Source organism: Tursiops truncatus, chromosome 13, assembly GCF_011762595.2.
Source record: "Tursiops truncatus isolate mTurTru1 chromosome 13, mTurTru1.mat.Y, whole genome shotgun sequence".
In the NCBI taxonomy this organism is placed as follows: Eukaryota; Metazoa; Chordata; class Mammalia; order Artiodactyla; family Delphinidae; genus Tursiops; species Tursiops truncatus.
This window is the reverse complement of record NC_047046.1, coordinates 15,745,905-15,766,872: the sequence shown is the minus strand read 5'-3', so window position 1 is coordinate 15,766,872 and position 20,968 is coordinate 15,745,905. Positions and strand designations below refer to the sequence as shown.

Here is a 20,968-nt window from a genome sequence, read left to right as displayed (position 1 = left end):
TTGTCGATGGCTATTCAGCAGTTAGTTGTGATTTTTGTTTGTAAGTGAGAGGACGTGAGCTCAAGTCCTACTCTGCCATCTTGTCTCCTCACTTTATCACTGATTTTAAGCAACTTGGTTATAATGTGCCTTTGTACAATTCTGTGGCATTAAGTACATTCACATTGTTCTGCAACCATCACTACTACCTATTTCTTTGCTTCATTAAATTCATTAAACATCTTGCGTCTTTGAGTTTATAGCTTTCAACCAAATTCAGAAAAATTTCAGCCATTCTTTCTTCAGATATTTTTTTGTTTCTCCATTTTCCCTGTCTTTGGGGGATTAAATTTACGCATATATTAGGCCACATGAAGTTGCCCCATAGCTTATTGGTACTCTTTACACTTCTTTGGATTCTTTTGTCTGTGTTCAGATGGATAGTTTCTATATGTCTCCAAGTTCACTAAATCTTCTGTAGTCTGATTTGTTGTTAATTCCTCCATCGTAGTTTTCATTTGGGACATTGTAATTTTTATCTCTGGAAGTTAAATTTGGGTTTTTATATTTCTCAGGTCGCTACTTAATATGTAGTTATAATAACTGTTTTAATTCCCCTGGTCACTAATTTATCATTTGTGTACTTTCTGGGTCTTCTTGTGTTGATTTTTTGCATGTTTGGTGGTTTTGATTGGATGGCAGATATTCTGAATTCTACCTATTTTGGTGCTGGGTATTTTTGTATTCCTATAAATATTGAGCTTTGTTTCTCATACTTAGTTACTTGGAAACAGTTTGATCCTTCTAGATCAAACTTTTAAGCTTTATTAAGTGGGACCTGAGCAGTGAGTAGCCTAGGGCTAATTTTGCTCCACTACTGAAGCAAAACTGATGCCCCATAAACTGTGTTTTCCACACTGGCTGTTGGGAAAAGGAACTATTTCCTGTTCTTTGACAGCTCTAATCCTTTTGGCTGGTTCTTTCCCCAGCCTCTGGCAGTTTCCTTACATGCATGGGATTATCAGTACTCAGTGAACACTTGAGTGGGATTCTCAGCAGATCTATAGAGCTTGCTCTCTGTATAACTCTTTCCTTTTTGATACCCTGCCCTGTAAACTAGCTGCTTTGGTCTCCTTGGGTGCCTCGACTTCTCCTCTCAGGGAGACTGTTGGGTTCCACCCTCAGTTTCTCCTCCCTTTGCTGCTGACAACTCTGCCCCAACTGTAAGCAGAGGCAGTGGTAGGGCCCACCACATTTGTTTCTCTTCTCTCAGGTCTCTGTCCTTCATGCCTGTTGTCTGATGGTAATTTGTCAGGTTTTTTGTATATTTTAGAAGGGAGGGTAAGGTTTGGTTTCTGTTTATCTATGTTAGCTAGAATTAGAAGTGTCTTGAAAGCATTACTTTCTAGATTGTTATAAAATCTGATGCCATTCTGATTTGCATGTAACCGGTTTTTTCCCTTGAAGCTTTTTAGGGTGTCTATCTGGTGTTTTGAAATTTCCCCATGTTGTACGTTGGTATAGATTCTTTGGAAACTCATGTCCTCTTGAGTTTTTCAGAATTTTCTTATGTTATTATTTTGGTAATTTCTCTCCTGTGTTCTTTCTTTGCAGATTTCCAAATTATAGTTGGATGTCGGCCCTCTTAGACCATTTTTTATTTTCCTTCATATTCTCTTTTGGTTTTTTTGCCCTACTTTATGGGAGATTTCCTCAATTTTATCCTTTTATCATATTATTTCTGATATTAATTTCCAAATTAATGTTTTTTATCTTCTCTCACAGCCTTTTTCTCCCCTTACTTAATGGACACAATATTTACACTTTGCGCCTTAGTTGTTTCTTGGATATCTTGTTCTACTCCCTGTACTATTTCCTGGGAGTTGTTTATTTTTGTTTTGGTATTTTTATGCTGTACTTTTCCACAAACCTCTGATGTTTCTGGGCTATCTGTATATACTTAAGAGTGAGGCACTTGAAGGTGATGAGCTCTTTTCACCATTCACTTTCACTGAACAGTAGGCTGGCATTTTCACTGGAGAGCCCAGGCTGGCAGGATCTGTAGGTTTTTCCTCTGGGTTAGTTCAGGGCAGGGTCTTCCAGCCTGCTGTAGGAGCCTGGGGTGGGGTGGGGGCAGGGGCTGGAGCCCTGAGCATCTCAGGTAGTTTCTCCAGAATATAACTTCCAGCCTTCTGCAGGGTGGTGGGGACTTGAATTTCTGCTTCCTACATGCATTTCCAGTCCGTGTTTTTCCCTGGCACATGAGGCCTCCAATTCCTTCCCTTTACAATGTGTTTTGGTTCTGTGTGTATGTGGCGGGGGGTGGGGGGGTATGTGTAGGATGGACACGGGACAGCGAGAAGAGGGCAGAGCACTGATTTTGGATAGTAGTTCTGAGCTAAGTCTTTACTGCTTCCCTGTATTTCCTTTTGCACAAAGTAGTTCTAAATCCACTGCCTGTGCCCAAAGGAGGACACGTGGTCTAAGAGAGGCCCAGACTCTTCCAGTGCAACAGTCCACTTGAGGAGAATCCTCACACTGGCACAAGAGTACAGACCAGCTCCAGGACAAGGAGTGGGCAGAACCTGCAGGGTTAGGTTTACCTTTGACTTTGGATTTCCATCCCTTTAATCAGACTTTCTGTATGAAAACCATAGACTATAAGGAGTCGAGTGGGGGGCAAGGGGTAGTTTATAAGCATAATGGAGTAAGAACCACATCAAGTGTAAAGAGACCATAATAATTAGAAATACTTTTAATTCCTAGCTTCTTGGCGACCCTCAAGTATCAGAGCCATCCAAGCATGTTGGCCTTCGAATCTTCTCAGCAAGAGTAGATGATCACACAACTCTTAAGGTAAATCAAAATTAGATGAAGGTTATTTATTGGTGTGACTTTTCCTGTCATGAGCTTCTTTTACACAGCAATGGTGTAAATAGCATCAAATTGAATGAAAAGTTTGTTAGATGCAACCATAAATAATTATAATAAATATACATCAAGTAACTTTACAGCACACATTTTTTTAGGGCCAAGGTTTGGATCTGTCTGGACCTCAATGTGCTCTCTGGGAGAAGCAGTCGTGTTAGCAGCAGGTATTTTACTCACAGCTGTCATCTAGTCAAGTGATGGGCCAACAGAAGCTTTCCAAACCCCTCTTGGGGAGGTAGCTGACAATTCTGAGTCCATTCAAGGGATGGAAAGGATGGGGGCGGGCGGGGGGGGACCAAGATGGAAAAATACAGGGAGGAAAAACCACTTCTAGTAAATCCAAAGGCTCTTTCATTATGCAGAAATGAAATAAGAGGATCCTTGTTGTCAGGACTACATCCTGGCGTGACCCGCGCCCCCCCACCCCCCAGTCAAGGGGGCTGTGGCCCCCAGGAGGCAGTGGCCTACCGTATTCCTTCCAATTAGGGAAACTGCTTGCAGGCACCTCCAGACATGACTGATCCTGCATCAAATGTAACTGATGCAACCGGAACAATTCATCCAGGTTTATCCTTTCCTTAGGTCGGGGAATCTTTTCTATAATGGTCCTTAATTCATTTCCTAAGAAGAACACGGAGGAGGTGGATGCGAATGCCTCTAACTCTAAAATCCACACACCTTTCCAACAGGCCAGGGCCACAGCAGAGAAGGGAGGAGCAAATCCTCTCTCACCAGCATTCACGCTCCAAAACCTTCTAGACAGCACTCACTCAGAACTTCCAATATTCACAATATTATACAATAAATACAGCGATGTGATTCTGTGAGAACTGGCAAGGCCCAAAATGACAGTGTCCAGCAAGATGGCATATGCTGCTCTCGAACAAAGTACCAGTGGACAAAGACCTACTCAGGGCACAAATGCACTGGGGCCGCAGGTGGGCTGCAGCAGCTCAGCCCTGGCACACACTCACATGGGGTGGGGAGGGGGTGCCGCGTGGGCCCGGCCAGAGGGGCAGAAGGACCCTGGTGTCTCCATCTGGACTTGAAGGTCTTAGTCACTGCAGTAGGCCCTGAATTGAGCAGAGCACCTCAGACAGCTCTTTTTAAAATGGGGTGTAGCCTTTCCTCTGCTCCTCACATCACAAATACCGTAGTGAGGAAGGGACGTTTCTGAGTACAAAAGTGGGGCAGGCTTGAGTCATGTGCTTTCCTGTTCTGAGCCTCAGAAAAAGGCCCCCAACTTGAGCACTGTCCCTCTAGCTCCAGGGGTCCTCTCAACTCCTGAGCTGGGACGCACCTGGCCTGGCTCTGCGTACTAAGGTCAGGGAGGAACCCTTTGGTCTTCTAATCCTGGGCAGCACTCAGTGGGAAACTGTCGGACCGGGGCCCAGAAGAGTCGGACAGCAGAGAGGGCTGTCTGGGTGGGAAGGGACGGGGGAACCACTGTGGGCTTTTCTTCAGGAAAACCCAGACCATGGACAAGGGTCTAAAGCCGGAAGATAACACGTAAAGCTCCCTGTGTGTGTCTCCCAGGTTTGGGTAACTGGCCCAACCATTTCAAGATGGAAGGAGGCTTGCAGGAGCCACGTCCAGGAGAAACTCCAGCTCAAGGCGGAGGGGCAGGGCTGGCCACACACTTGTCTGTGAAGACGCTCTGCAGAAAGAACAGGTGCTCTGTGGGCCAAGGGCATCTCACTACCAGCTTCCTGCTGGGTGGTTCTATGATGTGGAACCAACTGGGGCCTCACAGCCTCAGAACCTGGTGGCCATGAAGGAACATGTCCAGGAAGATCAAATGAGACAGGAGCTGTCTGGGAACTAAACTATCCTACAAACATACCACAAATAGGTAGCAAAAGAACCAACCCATCACAAAACGTACAAATACATAAGGTTAAGTCTTCCAGGAGGTCCTGGAATGTGGACAAAGGTTCGGAAAAGCAAAATGTTGCCAACTCCTCACGCAGGGCCCCGGAGGGATGTGCTCGCAGTGGCAGGCTTCCTAAGCCAGCAGAGCGGTGCCTTGGTGACAGCCTAACTCGGGCTCCCTCCCCTCAGCCACTCAGGGGGTCTTCGCGATAGTGAATGGCACAACGAAGTTTCTCCAGCATGATTTCCAGAGAGGAGTACTGGGGAAGCTTGATCATGAACATGCAGGTCTCCACTCGGATGTAGCGAGAGTCTGGGGAACCTGTAGGAGAGACATCGGGCCAGCGTTAGAGCGCGGGACTGGATCCCAGGGAGGCCTGGCTGGACCCTCTGCCTCCAGGTTTGCCTCTCTGGGCTGCTCCAAGTCAACCCCAAGGCCCAGTCGGGGGGATGAGGGCCTGGGAGGCTGGATTCTGGAGGAGGAAAGGGCAGATACACAGCTGCTGTACAGCACAGGTACCAAATGGCTGACCCATGACAGAATCTGACCGCAGGCAGGTTTGTCTGGCCGGCAAAGAGTTTTGATTTTTTAAATTAATTTTGCTGCATTTAAAAGTTGGAAGATTAAAACACTTCTGGATTTTAGGCTTTTAAAAATTTCAGAAGACACGTCAGCGTCGGGCCTATACTGCCACTTGGCGAAGGTCAGGTTTGGGAAGCACATGGCCCCAAGCCCACCCCACCACCCCTGGCCTCTCTCATTTACATTTGGGCCTTGGTGTTCGGGGTCCCTCTCCATTGTTCTTCCCCCCTCATGCAGGGCCTAGCAGCCCCAGCTCCAAACGGGGCCCATGTGTCCCTACCTGGAACATGACCAGGGGAGGCCAGTACCTGCTGTGCCATCCGGGGGGGCGATCTTCATGGGGTATGGGGGCACATGGGCTGTGTCGGGGCCCCCGTCTTTGCAGGGGCAGGTGAACGGGATGCGCTCTTGGTTGCAGGCGAACTTGATGAACTTGCACAGCTCCTCCTGGGCAAACATCTCCAGTGCCCCCCAGAAGAACTCGATGTGCTGGTCCGTCTCCATCAGGCCCACCTGGTACATGGTGTGGGCCTGGGGAAGAAAGGTCGCAGACGTGAGCAGGCCTGGGCTTCTAACCCAGTGCCCCCCGACAAGGCTGGGCCCAATCCCGGGGCAGGGTGCAGCAGGGAATCGATGGCTGCAGGACACAGGGAGGTTACAATGATGACAAGGACCGCAAAGGCACACTGTCTGTGTGACTGTGGCCTACGCGCTAGGCCCGACAGCAGGGGTTCTCCATACATTACCCCACTGACCCCGCCGGGCAGGTCTTGTCACTCTTCCCATTACAGGTGAAGTCACTTGGGCAAGGTCTCCCAGCTGGCATGGGCAAAAGCGGGCCAGGCTGAACAGTGGAGGGGGCTTCACCTCAGGCTGGTGGCTTAATTCATGGGCTCGGGAGGCAGGGGATCTGCCACTTCCTGGCTGGGCGACCTTGGGTAAGTGACCTGTCTTAGCTTCAGTTTACACAGCAATGAGACAGGGGTGAGCACAGCTCCTCTCACATGTGAGGAGGACAGAGTGCTGGGGCCCAGGAAGTACTAAGACATGACAGGCCACTGCCAACATGCCTGTCAGCCCAGCCGGCCCAGCCACCGACCTTCAGGAACTCGAGGTTGATGTAAGGGAGGCCGCACGTCCGCAGCTCCATCTCCAGCGGGCTGAGCGTGGTGAGCAGCTGCAGGGGGATGATGGCGCCCAGGCCCGCGCGCACGGCTGTCACACACTCGACGTTCTGCAGCTCCCGCAGCCGCAGGCTCCGGATGGCTGCTGCGTAGATGTCCTTGTTCTCCCACCTGCGGGGGTCGTGGGTGAGAGGTGACGCTCAGGAGGCTGCTCCGGGGCCTGGGGGCCACACCCGCGCGGGCAGAGGCCCCCAGGCTGTTACCCGGATTTCCCAGGCCCGGCAGCTCAGTGAACTCCTCTCCTGCTCTGGGTGTCACCCGCCCCAGACCTGCTGTTTCTGAATAAAGTCCTTCCACTGAAGATACTCCACCATCTTTCCTGGCGCCCACCGTCCTGCCTCACACCCTCCCCCCAGTGGAAGCCGCCGGTCCCCTGACCTAGGCCCCCACGCACTCACGCCACAGGGATGTGCCGGCCGCGGCTGCACAGCTCCACCTCCTCGCCCGCCATGGTCAGGTAGGTGAACCGGCAGCAGGGCTTACTGGGCCCGTCGGGGCTCTCGATGGCCAGGTGCTGGGAGGCAATCTCGGCGCACAGGGCCTCCAGCTCGCTCTCGTCGTTGATCTGGAGGGAGGCACGGCAGGGCGGGGCTGACTGCCGCCCTGCTCCCCAGGCCCTCAGAAGAGGGAACCCCTTCCCCAGTTGGGCAGATGTCGGTCATTGTTCGGGTGGGGGCTACTGTGGCCTGGCCTGCCAGCCTTGCCATCAGTTCAGTGTTAGGCACGTGACCGAGGCCTCGCCAGTGAGACCCAAATTACAGTTGCCCTCTTTCACTGGTGTGGACACGGCTGAAGGCGGTGCACCTCGTGCTGCTGGGGCCATCTTGAGCTCACTCACTGACGACATCATTGGAGCACCTGGATTCAACCCTGTCTGAAGCCAATCTATATCTGTACTTTTAGTTTTAAGATCAAATCACTAAAAAAAATTTCTTTCCTAAGCTGGTTTGACCTGGGGTTTCTGTCACTTGTCACCAGAGAGCCCTGACTTAATTCTACCTGTGGAAGGTACACAGGCTACCCCCTCCACCATCTGGCCCACTGACGTGCATGCTGGGCCACCGAGGAGAGGATGGGATCTGACCCAGGGGAGAACAAGCCTGTAGCCTGGGACAGTGAAGGCCGCAGGCAGGCACCCCCGACAGAAGTTCAGGGCATTTCTTTCTGGTTCATGTGCCTCCCCCGCCTCTCCCGGGGTGGTTCTGTCTCCCAGCACCGTCTGGGGCCTTGCCCATCCCCTCCAGACAGAAGCCTTGGCTGGACGGTCTGCCTGGACGCCGTCTTACCTCCTCTGCCTGCCTCAGGCCTTTGCTGCCACCCACGCCCCCGGGAGGACTTCTCAGAGCAGCGCCTGGCAGCTACTCATAAATCCCCAGCCCGTGGAGGGCGTCCTGCTTTGACCCTTTAAACAATTCATCGTCGGCCCTCTTTCCGCTGAGAAGCCAACTGCTGTCCAGGACCCCGGCTTTGCTGCTCCCGTGCGCTGGCTTCCCTCAAGTGGCAGCTAAGGGGACTACAGAAAGCCTGGCAACGAGGCCCCTCCGAGGGCCCTCAAGTCTGGCCAGTGGAGGCCGATCGGCCAACCCCTCCTTCAGCAGATGTCCTCTGGAGAGCAGCCTCGCAAGGCCTCTGACACAAAGTCTGCCCCCCCGGTGATCAAGAGCCGCCGGCCTCGGGGAGGGCTGGATCACGGGCCACCTCCACACTCTGCCGGGATGGTCTCTAACCTGAGGAGCGCGTGTGGGCCAAAAAGCTCAGGCTTTCCAGCTGGCCAGACCCGAGCTCTGCTAGTGGCTTTGCTCCCGGCCAGCCCACCGCTCTGAGCCTCACTTCCCTCCTGGCCTCACTGTGAGGGCTTCTGAACACAGCCCTCCAGCGTGGGCCTTACATAAACGGAGAGCAGTGGGGCAGCTCCCTGACAACAGACGTGAGCCCAGCCTGGCCTCAGCGACTCTGCCGAACCAATGGACGGACCTGACCACAGCCTGAGCAGCGACCATAGGTGGGCTGGTCTGCGTGTGGAGGGGAACGGTCGGACACTGCTGTGATCTCACTATCTCTGTGTGTCCCAAGGCACAGGGGAGGGAGGAAGAGCTCCGTTCCCAGCGCCCTGCCTAGGTGATACCCAAGAGTTGATCTCCTGTGCTCTTCGTGAAACTCTGAAACCAAGCTCTTAAAAGTGAAACTGGCTCTGCTTGGAGCACCTCCCACCCAACACTTCTACTCCTTTAGCTGCCGGGAACCCTTCACCCCTGTGTCCTCACGAGGCCCAGCAGGCTGGTTAAGTCACCCCTGGGCTGCTGCTGTCTGCAGGGAGGGAAGACTGAGGCTCCTGTCCCCCTGAGACAAGCCTGGCCAGCAGAGATGCCTTATGCAGCCTAATGTTCAAGAGACGGCAGTCGGTCCCCAGGTGGGGACACAGAGGCCATGGGGTGGCAATAAGGGCCCCAGGGGCACTGCTCCGGGCCCCACTGTCCCCCAGAAAACGTGGGCTTTTCACTTACACTCTCGAATTTCTTGACATAATTGTAGGTGAGTATGTCTGCTTCCTGCAGGTCTTGGTCAGGGTCCAGGGGCTCACCCACCAGCGTCTTCCAGAAGGAGGGCAGGAGGTCCAGGGGAAGAGGGACATCTGCTCGAATCGCAATTCCCAGCAACTGGCCCAGGAAGTGCAGCAGCTGCTCCTCCCCGTAGGTGATGGGGCTTGGGGTCAGGATGTACTTGCCCTGGAAGTGGAGGCAGAGGTGAAGTGACTGACGTGGGCCTCTGCTCCCCGCAGAAACATGGGTCCCAGGCCCACGGGACCCACGGCAGGCAGAAGCATGTCCAGCCAGAGCAGCAAGAGCACCGCCCAGACCAGGAAGGCTTGTGAAAGGGCTCAGAGCTGATGAGGACGCACACCCATGAGCCGAGCCCCTGCCCCTCAGGGAGCCGACCGCTGGGCCACCAGCCTTGGCTGCCCAGGCCTCGCGTCTTACCTTGTTCTTGTTGACGGCTGAGCTGGGGCACAGCAGGAGAAGGGAGAGCGAGGAGCTCTGCAGCTCTTTACACACCTGCCACAGGAAGTGGCGGAAGGAGCCGCCTGCGGGACAGATGGGGACCTATCAGCCTACCCTGCCCGCAGGCCCTGTCCCCACCGGGAAGTCAACTCCTCTGCCCCCTGGGCTGCGGCTTCGCTGGGTGGAAACAGAACCCGCCCAAGGGCTGGGAGATCCGGGCTCCAATCTGTGGGGCCACTAACTAGCTGCGTGGCTCCTGGGGAATCACTTCTCTGACGGAGCCAGCCTCCGCACCTCTACCTAGCGGATGGGGGCAGTCACTGTACCCACCTCCCAGGCTAGTTCCAGGGATTCAACGAGATCAAAGGCAGATCCTACGCAGGTCACTTCTCACAGCTGCAAGCTGACACCGATACAAGGGCTTGTGGGACCCGTGTCCGTCCCCTGCGCTGGGCCAAGAGCAGGGCCCCATGTTTTCCTCAGCACTGCCTCCTGCCAAGCCCAGGGCTCAGTGTGTGTCCAGTGAGAGCATAAATAAATGGATGGACACACGCAAAGGGCAACAACAATGATCAGCTCCTCTCCTACTGCCATTCCAAATGTGCCTTTGGGTTTCTTGCAAAACTCCTCTCTGTGGCTGGGTCTCCTCTTGCCCTTCCCCATGCATCCCATCAGTGTCCTCAGGTCAGGAAGCACTGAGGACAGCTGCGCTCGCGGAGGACTTGCTTGGGGACAGATGTCAGGGCCTGGCCGCTTCCACGGAGAAGCAGGACACTCCCGCCTGCTGAAGCCGCCAAGGGCTGGGCTTTAGAATCTGACAGACCTGGGTTTGCACCCCAGTGATGCTGCTGACCTTGGGGGAGCTACTTAACTTGGTGGAGCCCCAGTTTCCCTGCCTGTAAAGTGGGACAGTGCTGGTGTCATGAGGAGCGTAAGGTGTTGAGCCTGGGCCTGGCACGTTCTGGTATCTCAATGAACAGAGCTGTTCTCAGAGAGCCTCCGAGGTGTGCCCAGAGGATGCCACGGCACTGGCCGGCAAGGAGGCTGCTGCGGGAAGTGTCCCATGATCAGGGCGGGAATGGGAAACAGCGCTGCCCCAAGAGCTCTCCCCACCCAGCGCGCCCAGTGAAAGAACTGTCTTCTCCCAAACAGCGCATTTCCCGAACGTCTGGGCTAAACGGACTGAAAGGACCACGCAGGAGCATGTTCTGAGTGGCCGTTCCTCCTCCCTGCAGCGTGAAATGGCAGGATGTGCCATTCTGATCAAGGGCCCCCCAGACCCCTGTCTCTCATGGGGCACACACAAGCTTTTGGCCCAACCAACCCTCAGCCAAGGGCTCTTCCTGGAAAAGAAGTCCAATCCACACTGAGGGCGTCTCTCCTCAGCAAGAAACGCACTCCTAGCGCTGATCAGAAGCCCGGTCCCCAAGCCTGGACAGTGCTGGGCTGAGGTTCCAGGCCAGCGGCAGGTGCCACATCCCCAGGGGACAGGGGCAAGTCCAGGGGGGCTGGGTTTGGAGAGCCTGGACAGATGTCACTTGGGGGCAGTCCTGGCTTCTGTGCAGAGCAGGGTAATGAGGATGTGGCTTGACTCTTGTTAACAGGTAAGATATTGGGCCATTTAGGCTGAAAATAACCCCAGGAATATTTACATTCTAAACACAGCCTTCACCCTGAACTGGCTGACGGAGGGCCTGCGGGGGCCACTTACTGGTGCCGTGGACCTCCTCCCCAGTGAAGCGGATGTTGAAGGCATAGGTGGGGTCACCGCCACTCGCCAGTCTGACACAAAGCTGGGAGGATGGCACCGAGGCCAGCTGCCTGGCCGCCTGGCAGAAGTAGGAGTTTTCAGAGGCTCTGATCTCCCCTGGAACGAGAGAGGAAGTGCCAAAACCTCCGGGTGGCCATCCCCTGCACCCCAGCACAGGAGAGCCGCATGGCCAGGCCCCGGCCTGCTGGGGGCAGCCATGGCCTCCCTTCTGCTCCTGGAACATCTTCAATCTTTCACGTCTGCCACGTGGGTCCCTCGAGGAGCCCGCCCCCCAACCCCACCCTCCACCACCCCCCACCCCGTTCTCCACGTGGTCAGCCCCTCCCATCCTTCCACGTGTCTCAGGGGAGGCCCTGCACCTGGGCTCCTCTCACGTGCCCCTCCCGACATCTGTCCGTTCACAGGCTGTGGCGGAGACTCCTGGCTGCCTCCCCAATAACTAGCCTCCCCGCTTTTTTGGTGCTAGAGCCCTGATTTTAGCACGTCCACGGCCAGAACGAAGCCCACCTCCCCTGCACTGAGGCGCGGCCTGTGCCGCTGATGCCCCCTCCCTCTGCTGCCTGGATTGGGAGCTTGGGAGGGACTGGAGGGGGACGTCACAGGCTGGGACATAGAGCAGGGCAACAGAAGCACCCACGCCAATGAGGGATGTCAGAGCAGCCCGGGACTCTCACTTCTAGAACCTTCTCTTATGTGCGAGAAATCAACTAGTTGAAGGACTGCTGCCTGCATCCTCTGGTCTGTGTAGCTAATCTCACCTCCCACGATCTCCAGTGGGTCCAGAGTAATCTCCGGTGCCGCGTGGTCAGCTGTCCTCTGCACTGTGGCGTTCAGCACCCGATTCATGACGGTCACCTTCGTGTCATAAAAGATCAGCCCTGGAGGGAGGAGTGCGGTAGAGGCTGGGATGGGGTGGCTTCCCTTCCTTCCCAGTCACCCCGAGGCCTGGCAGGGGCCACACTGTCCCCTGTGGGTCCGTCCAGTCTCTTCTGGGACAGCCCGCGGGCCCCTGGGGGGATGTGCTGCTGGGGGCATAAGAGGTCCCGCTCCACTGGAGGGTGATTAGTTAGTCTCCACCCAAATGTGAACGCAGGATTAAACCCTTGGACCCTGTCATGCCCACGAGACGCCTCGCTTGCAGGAATACAAACCCAAATACATAAAGAATAAGGAGGTTTCTGTGGCCACTTCTGAAACAGCAAAAAATAAAAACCACAGAAGTGTCTATCAATAAGGACATGGACACCTACACTGTGGACAGCAAGGCAAGGAGGGTGTGTGTGTCGACAGGCAGAGATCTGTGAAGCAGAGGTGCATAACAGAATATATAAGAGGATAATACCCAGGTTTTTTTTGGGTTTTTTTTTGCGGTATGCGGGCCTCTCACTGTTGTGGCCTCTCCCATTGCGGAGCACAGGCTCCGGACACGCAGGCTCAGCGGCCATGGCTCACGGGCCCAGCCGCTCCGCGGCATGTGGGATCTTCCTGGACCGGGGCACAAACCCATGTCCCCTGCATTGGCAGGCGGACTCTCAACCACTGCGCCACCAGGGAAGCCTGATACCCAGTTTTTGATTTAAAAAAAAAAAGACAAATGTGTGTGTCTATATGTATGTGAATAGAAAAGTCTGGAAGGACAGACTCATCTGTTAGTGATGGTCGTCTCTGGGATGCAGGAACATTGGAGGCAGCTAGTGAGTCAGAGCTTTACGTTTATGTATTTCTAAATAATCTGAAAACTCTTTTAGTAAATTTAGTTTTTCAGAGCATATTTGTTTTCTTCAGAGCATAATTAAAGTAACTGCTCTTGGGTGGAACCACTGCTCCAGAAAAGATTCGCGTGTCCAAGGACAGGCTGGGGGTGGGGGAGGTGGGGCCCTGGGCAGCTGCAGGAGTCCAGGTGATGCCGGAGACCCCACCCATCGGGGTAGGCCCAGGAGGCTCAGGCACTGACCTTTGGCCTCCTTCAGCAGAGCCGCGATGCTGTGCGTGTACATGGGCGTCTGGCGCAGCTCCACGAGTGGCAGGAAGAAGGTCTCGAGCGTGGTGTTCAGGGACTGCAGCAGGGCGAAGCGCAGGCGCAGGCTCTCGATGGGCACATCTGCAGGGCATGAGGGCCGGTCAGGCGGGGGCTCGGCCCAGCGAGGCCGAGACTCTCCGTCTGTGAACGATGCAGGTGGCCTGGTCGCAGGGAGGGACAGGGAGGCTCCCGTGGTGGGTTTTATCCCTGGAACCCAGAGGCTGTTGGTGAGTGAGAGATCCCGGCTTCCCTGAGCCTGTGCCAAGCAGCAGCAGAGGGCGAGGCCCGGGCTCGAAGGGGACCTGAGGGTCCACTCAGCCGGCCTTTGCGGCTGTGCCGGGGCTGCGTACCATTTGATTTTTAACTTTTAACTCTGAAGTAATTACAGGCTCATAGGAAGTTGCAGAACAAAGTAGAGTCCTGTGTACCTTTCCCCCAGCTCCTCGTGGTGTGACCTCACGCCTTGAAACCAGGAGACTGTTACATGGCACACTGAATTTTACTTGTCTGCCCTCACGTACATCTCCTCTCTAACCGTGAGACTGACGTTGGGACAGTTCACGGCCACGTTCACTGTCGCGGTATCCGCAAGAGAGCGAGGGCTCGGACTGGGGCTGAGTGAGGGTGAGCAGGCTAAGTGGGGCCCGAGGCGCGCACACACCCCAGCACCGGAGCGGCCCAGGGCCTGTTGCGTGTGACAGGGCTTATGTTCCAGGGGTGGATTTACGGAGAATGGCCGTTTCTGTGTGCGCGTTGTTGTTGTGTGCGTTCCTAGCTTTTGATACAAACATGCTGCTCTCTTGTAATTAAGGCTAATGTCTCTGACACACGCTACCAGACTGCCCTGACCCCGTCTCACCCCCAACGCCAGCCTGGCATCCGAGGCGGCCCCTAGGCAGGGGCCTGGGTGTGACGGCAGGGGTCTCGCCTCCCAGCCACTGCACTTGTGTCTGCCGCTTGGCTTGGTTGCGAGGAGCACATAATAAGGCCTCACAAACTTTAATTTGGCCACAATCACAACTTCTCGTCTTTCTCTCCTTTTTATACCCACCTGTTCACAGCAGGTGTTCCTAGGGATTTTTGTAATGGGCACAGAAAGGGCATCTAGTCCTTCTAAACCACCCCGTGCCGTCATGGGGCAGGCCCCCACAGGGCGGTCCAGGGGGAGGACCCTGAAAGGCATCCCCCTGGGGCCACATACTCAAGAGACAGGCCACTCTGGGGTCGGCGGCGTCTGTGGGGTCCAGATACACCTCGTGGGGATGCAGCCGCGCAGGCGTGATGGCCAGGTGGCGGCACAGCCGGTTGATGTACTGCACGAGCGCCACGTCCATCTCCAGGGTCCACTTCCTGGAGGCCTTGTGTGCGTGCCGGACGTCGATGCAGGCACACCTGGGGGCGGGGAGAGGCAAGGTGGGGCGGCGGCCGCTGGGGGACTGCTGGGTTCCTCCGCAGCCACGTCCCAGCTCCCGGAGGACCTTTATAAGACAGCCTCGCCTCCCAGGCATTTCTTGGTGCCCAGCCAAGGTGCTGACTGCAGAGGAACTGCCTGTCCTGAGGGGAAAGCTCCGTTCTAAAGAAACAAGCTGAGCAGGCTGAGGGGATGGCAACACGCATCCCCACGTGCCTCCCTGCTGTCTGTAGGCAGCAGGGCTTTAGGGTTAAAGACGGGGCACTGGAGTCCTTGGGTGAAATCTAGGCTACAAAGCACACCCACTTCCTGAGCCTCAGTTTCTTCATCTATGAAATGGAGCTGGCGATAGCACAGCCTCGCGCCGTCAGGAGGAGTCACTGAGAGGACACCTGTGCTGCACACAGCACGGTGCCCCGCCCCTTCCGAGGGCACAGCACGTGCCAGCTGCTGGTGTTACTGAAGCCGTCATCTTTTACCCAGCGATCCCACCCCAGGGTTCCCCTACGCGGCTCCTTGAGCAGGCAGGCAAAGGTGTGTTTGTGAGGGCTGCCTTGCTACAGCAACATCAGCCATAAGCTACACCACCCCCAGTAACGGACTGCTCGGCAGCCGTTAAAGTCATCTGGTAGAACAGTATCAAATGACGTGGAAAAATGAAAAAAGCACACTGCAGGACACTATTTCCTGTCTGCTCCCCGCTACAGTGCTGAAAACATCTACTCCTGGAAAAATGGTGGGAGAGGTGTTTACTGAAACCTTTCCAAGTGATTACCCCTGGGCACAGAATCACAGGAAATCTCCTTTGTGTTTGAATATACTGCATGAGGTTTTTATCGAGTGTGTGTGTCCTTATTCTACGTTGAGCTATTAACCCAAGAAAGGCCTGCAGGCAGGCAGGTGGGTGGACAGGTGCCTCTCGTTCCAGAACCTGTGGCACCTCGAGGGGGGTCACATGCCACACAGGGTGCATCGCGCAGAGGGTCCTGTCTCAGGGAGGTGGTGGAGCCTGGTGCCAGGCTCTCGTCACTGCAGGCCACCTCTGTCCTACCCTAGGAGTGCTCCCAGAGAGACCTAGCGCCTTCAGGAGGTGATCCCCTCTTCCAGGCTGGATGTGTCATCACCGTGGCCCCATAACACAGGTGAACCAGCCCTTCCAGCTGTTACAAATGTGTCACCTTGGAATTAATTTGCAGTCCAATTTGTCCCCTTTTCACTTGGAATGCAGTTTCTAGTCCAAAATAGGTGATTCTGCTTTTAACGAAAACCCCCAAAGTCGTGTCTCTTACTGGTTTCTAAAACCAGTCGAAGAACTTGGCCCTGTCACCATGATCCAAGGCCCATCTGGGCATCGACTCTGAGCCTTCAATGAAGGTACAAAGTGCTGGTGCCAAGCAGTAAACAATTTCTCAACTCTGAAAATGGGGTTTTAAAAAAGCATGCTTCTGGCAGCCATTCCTTTGAGGCCCAGTACATCTTGCTGTGGGAACGGGCGTGTAGGCCTGTGTGTGGCAGAGCCAGAGGGCGAGAGCAGGGAGATTTCTTTTGGTTTGCAGACATCTTGCCTGCTTGGGATTCACTTACAGCTAGAAAGGGGAAACCATATTTAGTTTGGCCCTGGAGACCTGGTGACTCATGACCTTGCTGTGCTCCTGCCTGGGAGTGAGAGAGGGCAATGGAGAGTGGGAGAGAATGTGTGAGTCCAAAGAAAAAAGATTCTTTGGAATAAGAAATCATCCCTGTTAGGGACTGAAATGTCCCCTTCCCGCCAATTCATATGCTGACGCTCTAACCGCCAATGTGACTGTATTTGGAGACAGGGTCTTTAAAGAGGTCATTAGGTTAAATGAGGTCACAGGGTGGGGCCCTAATCCAATAGGACTGTTGTCCTCATAAGAAGAGGGAGAGACACCAGGGATGCAGGCACACAGAGGAAGGGCCACCTGAGCACACAGCACAAAGGTGGCCGTCTGTGAGCCAAGGAGAGCCCTCCAGAGAAACTAACCCTGTTGACACCTTGATCTTGGGCTTCCAGCCTCCAGAACTGTGAGACAGTGAATTTCTGTTCTATAGAACACTGTTTCAAACAGGCTGGAAAATCCACATTAACAATTAGGAAATATGGGGAGGGGGAAGGGTAATCTGTGACAAAGTGAGACAGAGGCACGGACATATATATACTACCAAACGTAAAATAGATAGCTAGTGGGAAGCAGCCGCATAGCACAGCGAGATCAGCTCAGTGCTTTGTGACCATCTAGAGGGATGGGATAGGGAGGGTGGGAGGGAGGGAGATGCAAGAGGGAAGAGATATGGGAACATATGTATATGTATAACTGATTCACTTTGTTATAAAGCAGAAACTAACGCACCATTGTACTCCAATAAAGATGTAAAAATAAATTATACTCCAATAAAGATGTAAAAAGTATAAAAATAAAAATATTGAAAAAAAACAATGAGAAAAAATTGGAAAATAACTCAATAGGCATTAAAAACAGGCCAGATGGAATGGCTTCCCTGGGAGTAATTGCTTGGAGAAGCGTCTAGTAGCTGAGAATAATTTTTTTTTTTAACATCTTTATTGGAGTATAACTGCTTCACAATGGTGTGTTAGTTTCTGCTGTATAACAAAGTGAACCAGCTATAGGTATACCTATATCCCCATATCCCCTCCCTCTTGCGTTTCCCTCCCTCACACCCTCCCTATCCCACCCCTCTAGGTGGTCACAAAGCACTGAGCTGATCTCCCTGTGCTATGCGGCTGCTTCCCACTAGCTGTCTGTTTTACATTTGGTAGTATATATATGTCCGGGCCACTCTCTCTGAGAACAATTTTTACACAAGGTATCAACTGGGTTGACAGCCTCTTACCTCTCAAAATGAAGATCGTAACCACAGGATAAAATCGCCCTCCAGACACTACGGATGTCTTGCTTGGCTCGATCAATAACAAACTTGTGAAATCCTTCCAATGTCAGGTACTTTTCCTCAGGGACTGATGGAAAAGTGTTCACAGTGTTAGGAATCGGTGAGACGTGGGGGTCCCACAACATGCTCCCACTGCACCCCACCCTCTCTTTCAGGGCCCAATTCATCTAACCCCCCCGTCTCCTGCCGTCACTCCAGGGTCTGTTAACAGACTGTCTCCACCCGACTGCTCAAGGACACACATAACCCCCAACCTGACGGGTCTGAGCAGCTGCCTCACCTCCTCGGGCTGGTGACCAAGTGGTGCAGCACTTTCCCCCCAGTCTCGTCTTTCTGTATCTCAGAAACATTCCCGACTGACTAAGCAATTTTTGTGACAATAATAGCGTTCTCCAAGTCTGCTTGGGCCTTTAGGAAGATAAGGTTCTCATGTCCCAGGTAAGTGCCCTTCTGGAAGAAAATTTCTGAGCAGATTTTCAATCTTTACTTTCAATCGCAATCATCTATTCTTCCCTTGGGAGTATGGTATTTCTGGAGCTGCTATTCTAACCTCCATCAGTTCAGGTCAGCAGAGATGGAGTCCTGGAGCAATAATCGCAGTTGGCCAGGGATGTCTTCCGTGTCTTGGGCAGGGCTGCCCTGCCTAAACTAAAACCCGAGGGAGCCAGGCGGTCAGGGAAAAGCAAAGAGGCTGGATCCCAGGCTGCGCCGCCATCTCTAGGATGGAAGCAGCCCCAAGCCCGCATCAGGCCCAAGTTGCTTGTTCACCTTCTTGTTTTTTGGTGGGTGACTTTTCTGGGTCCTTTTCGTCCGGCTTGCTCTTCTCCGGTGACTTCGGCTTCACAGTGGGCTTCTTCTCGCTCAAGGCAGTCCTGCTGTAGACCAAAGCACCAGAATCAGAATTCCTCACGCCCACACCTCCTCCTGGTGGGGGGAATGCAGAACCTCACCAGGCATTCGTTCACCCTCCCCCAACTACAGCTGATGGTTCAGACAGGGCGGGGGTCAAGATCAGCTTTGTTCTGACCAAGAAAAGTTTCCTGAGCAAATTATGAGGACAATTTGATGCTTTAAGATGTGGAAATCTCGAAGAGACACTTATCAAACATTCTTTCTACATACTTCAGAGCTGTGCTGTCCAAGGAGCAGGCACTGGCCAGATGTAGCTACTTAAGTTTAAATTGATTAAAGTTACAAGTCCAGTTCCTTGGTGGCACTCGCCGCACTTCAAGTGCTCAGCAGCCACGTGGTTAGTGGCCACTGTGGTGAGTAGCACAGACAGAGAAATGCACATTTCCATCGCCACAGAAAGCTCTATGGGACAGTACTGACTCAAAAGCCCCGTTTATGTATAATTAATTAATAAAATTTTAAGACACTTTTTTCTCTGACGACTTAAACAAGTCCTCTAGAGACTTCTGCTCCGTAGTACTTCACTACCTGAATTTCAACTTGAGCGTCATAAACATGTTTCTAAAGAAAATTCTACTAAGTATGTGTGCATATCCACACATGGAATATTATGGAGCTACTTTAAAAGAGGAACGGGGGACGTTCTTTTTGTGCTGACATCTCCAAGATCAGGAGTAAATAGCAACAGCAAGCTACAGGCATTTTGTACAGTTCCCGACCTCTGGGTACGCGTACACTTGCTCGTGTACACCCAGAACAGTTCTGCAAGGCTACGAAAGTGACACTGCAGCCTCAGGGACGGGAGCTGGGAGGCTTAAGGATGGAGAGGAAGAGGAGTGGCTTTTCACTGCATATGCTTTTGAATATTGTGCTAGTTTAGCCATTTACAATGTAACAAGATGAGACGTATGCACAAATAAAACATTCTGCACTTAAATGTTAAAAGCAGTTGCTACGTTGGGGGTATTTCAGTGTTTTCCAATATGCACGGGTGCACTTTACAGTCTTTCTACAATAACTGTGCATTATTGTGTGGGTAAAAGAAGTTAGACTTTTTAAACAATTCTGTACATTTTAGATGTTTTATTAATTCAGACTGGTCTGCTTTCCAGCCTGCATGGTCCAGATTTTACTATCCTTATGGGTAAAATGAAACGTTCTCTTCCAGCTGACGAAGGCAAGGGCGAAAAGGACCCCGGCAGCAGAGCAGAGAAGAGCCAGATGTCTGGCTCCCCCAAGGTGCCGACAGCCTCCCAGGAAGCCTGCTAGGAGGTGGCCCCGTGTCCCCCTGCCCAGCCCACCTTCCGAGCTCCTCGGTCACCCACCTGACGCTGTTGAGCACGGTCTTGTCCTTGGCGGGTGGCTTGGTGATGGGCCGCTTGGTGCTCACCACCTTCCCGGGGTGCTGTTCCTTCCCCGCCTTGCTGTACTTGCTCTTGTCGAACTTGGGTTTTGGCACGCCGTACTTCCTCAGGATCTGCGGAGCACCGGAGGGCGGGGGGCTCAGACTCAGCCCCAGGGGCACGCAAGGCCCAGCACGGGTGCGGCGGGGATGGGGTGGCTACCTGGGTGAGCTGGTCCTCCAGCACCTTTTTGGGGGGCCGAACATTGGTGAAGAAGAGGTGGAGGAGGTTGCCTGGCGTCTGGGAGTTGATCTGCTCTTTGCTGAGATAAATGTCAGACACTTTGATGGGCTTTGCTGGTGTCAGGCTCAGCATCTGCTCTGAGTGGGCGCAGCTCTTAAATATCTCCGTCAGCACCTCTCTGGCCCCGGGCACCAGCTTCTCACCTGTTACAGAATGGAGGGAGGGCAAATGGTTCTGCAGTGAACACGCTACGTCAGGATAAGCCCTGCAGCATCTGATTTACTTTTCATCAATGATTTATTTTTGAAAGTGGGTAATGGGTGGTTAGTGGTGATGATGAGCTGTCCGCTGAGACCTGGTGTCCCCTTTCTGCACGCACACCTCAGTTACATGCCCAGCCTTCTCTGCCGTGAAGTGTGGTGCCGTGAGGTGCGACCCCGTGACGTGGGCCCCTCCTGGGCCAGTCTGCTTCAGGCAGGACACAGATGGGCTCCAGGCTAGGCATTTACAAGTGGCCTCCTGTTTACATTTCTTGGGGCGAGAAAAAGATGGACTTCAGTCTGGACACTTGCAACTAGCCCCCTGTTTGCATTTCCTGAGACAGGAGATAGGTGGGCTCCAGGTTAGCTATTTAGAACCAGCCTCCTGTTTGCACTTCGAAATAGAAATAACAACAGGAACAGGGTAAATAGCCAGGCTTTGTTTCCTGTGGACACTTTGAGGTAACAGTTATGGCCGGGACAGAGAGGGGCTAAACCCTGTTCTGAGTAAAGATCAAGAGGTCACATA

The 20,968-nt window shown here is 53.3% G+C and overlaps 1 protein-coding gene across 9 annotated transcripts in view; it reads right to left on the bottom strand.

The window, feature by feature from the left end:
* Positions 1–2,705: 2,705 nt before the first annotated feature.
* Positions 2,706–20,968, bottom strand: part of HECTD4 (HECT domain E3 ubiquitin protein ligase 4) — a 190,892-nt gene continuing 172,629 nt past the window's right edge. For 7 of the 9 annotated variants that reach the window (XM_033837014.2, XM_033837008.2, XM_033837011.2 and 4 more), the window contains 14 exons: positions 20,159–20,382; positions 19,919–20,070; positions 18,450–18,556; positions 17,625–17,748; positions 14,541–14,731; positions 13,274–13,420; positions 12,078–12,197; positions 11,260–11,415; positions 9,528–9,631; positions 9,054–9,275; positions 6,948–7,114; positions 6,465–6,660; positions 5,674–5,896; positions 2,706–5,104 (listed from right to left, as the gene is read on the bottom strand). In XM_033837014.2, the coding sequence (XP_033692905.1) occupies positions 4,968–5,104; positions 5,674–5,896; positions 6,465–6,660; positions 6,948–7,114; positions 9,054–9,275; positions 9,528–9,631; positions 11,260–11,415; positions 12,078–12,197; positions 13,274–13,420; positions 14,541–14,731; positions 17,625–17,748; positions 18,450–18,556; positions 19,919–20,070; positions 20,159–20,382 (2,270 nt within the window). In that variant the 3' untranslated portion in view covers positions 2,706–4,967. The other 2 variants (XM_033837009.2, XM_033837017.2) reach the window with 2 other exon arrangements.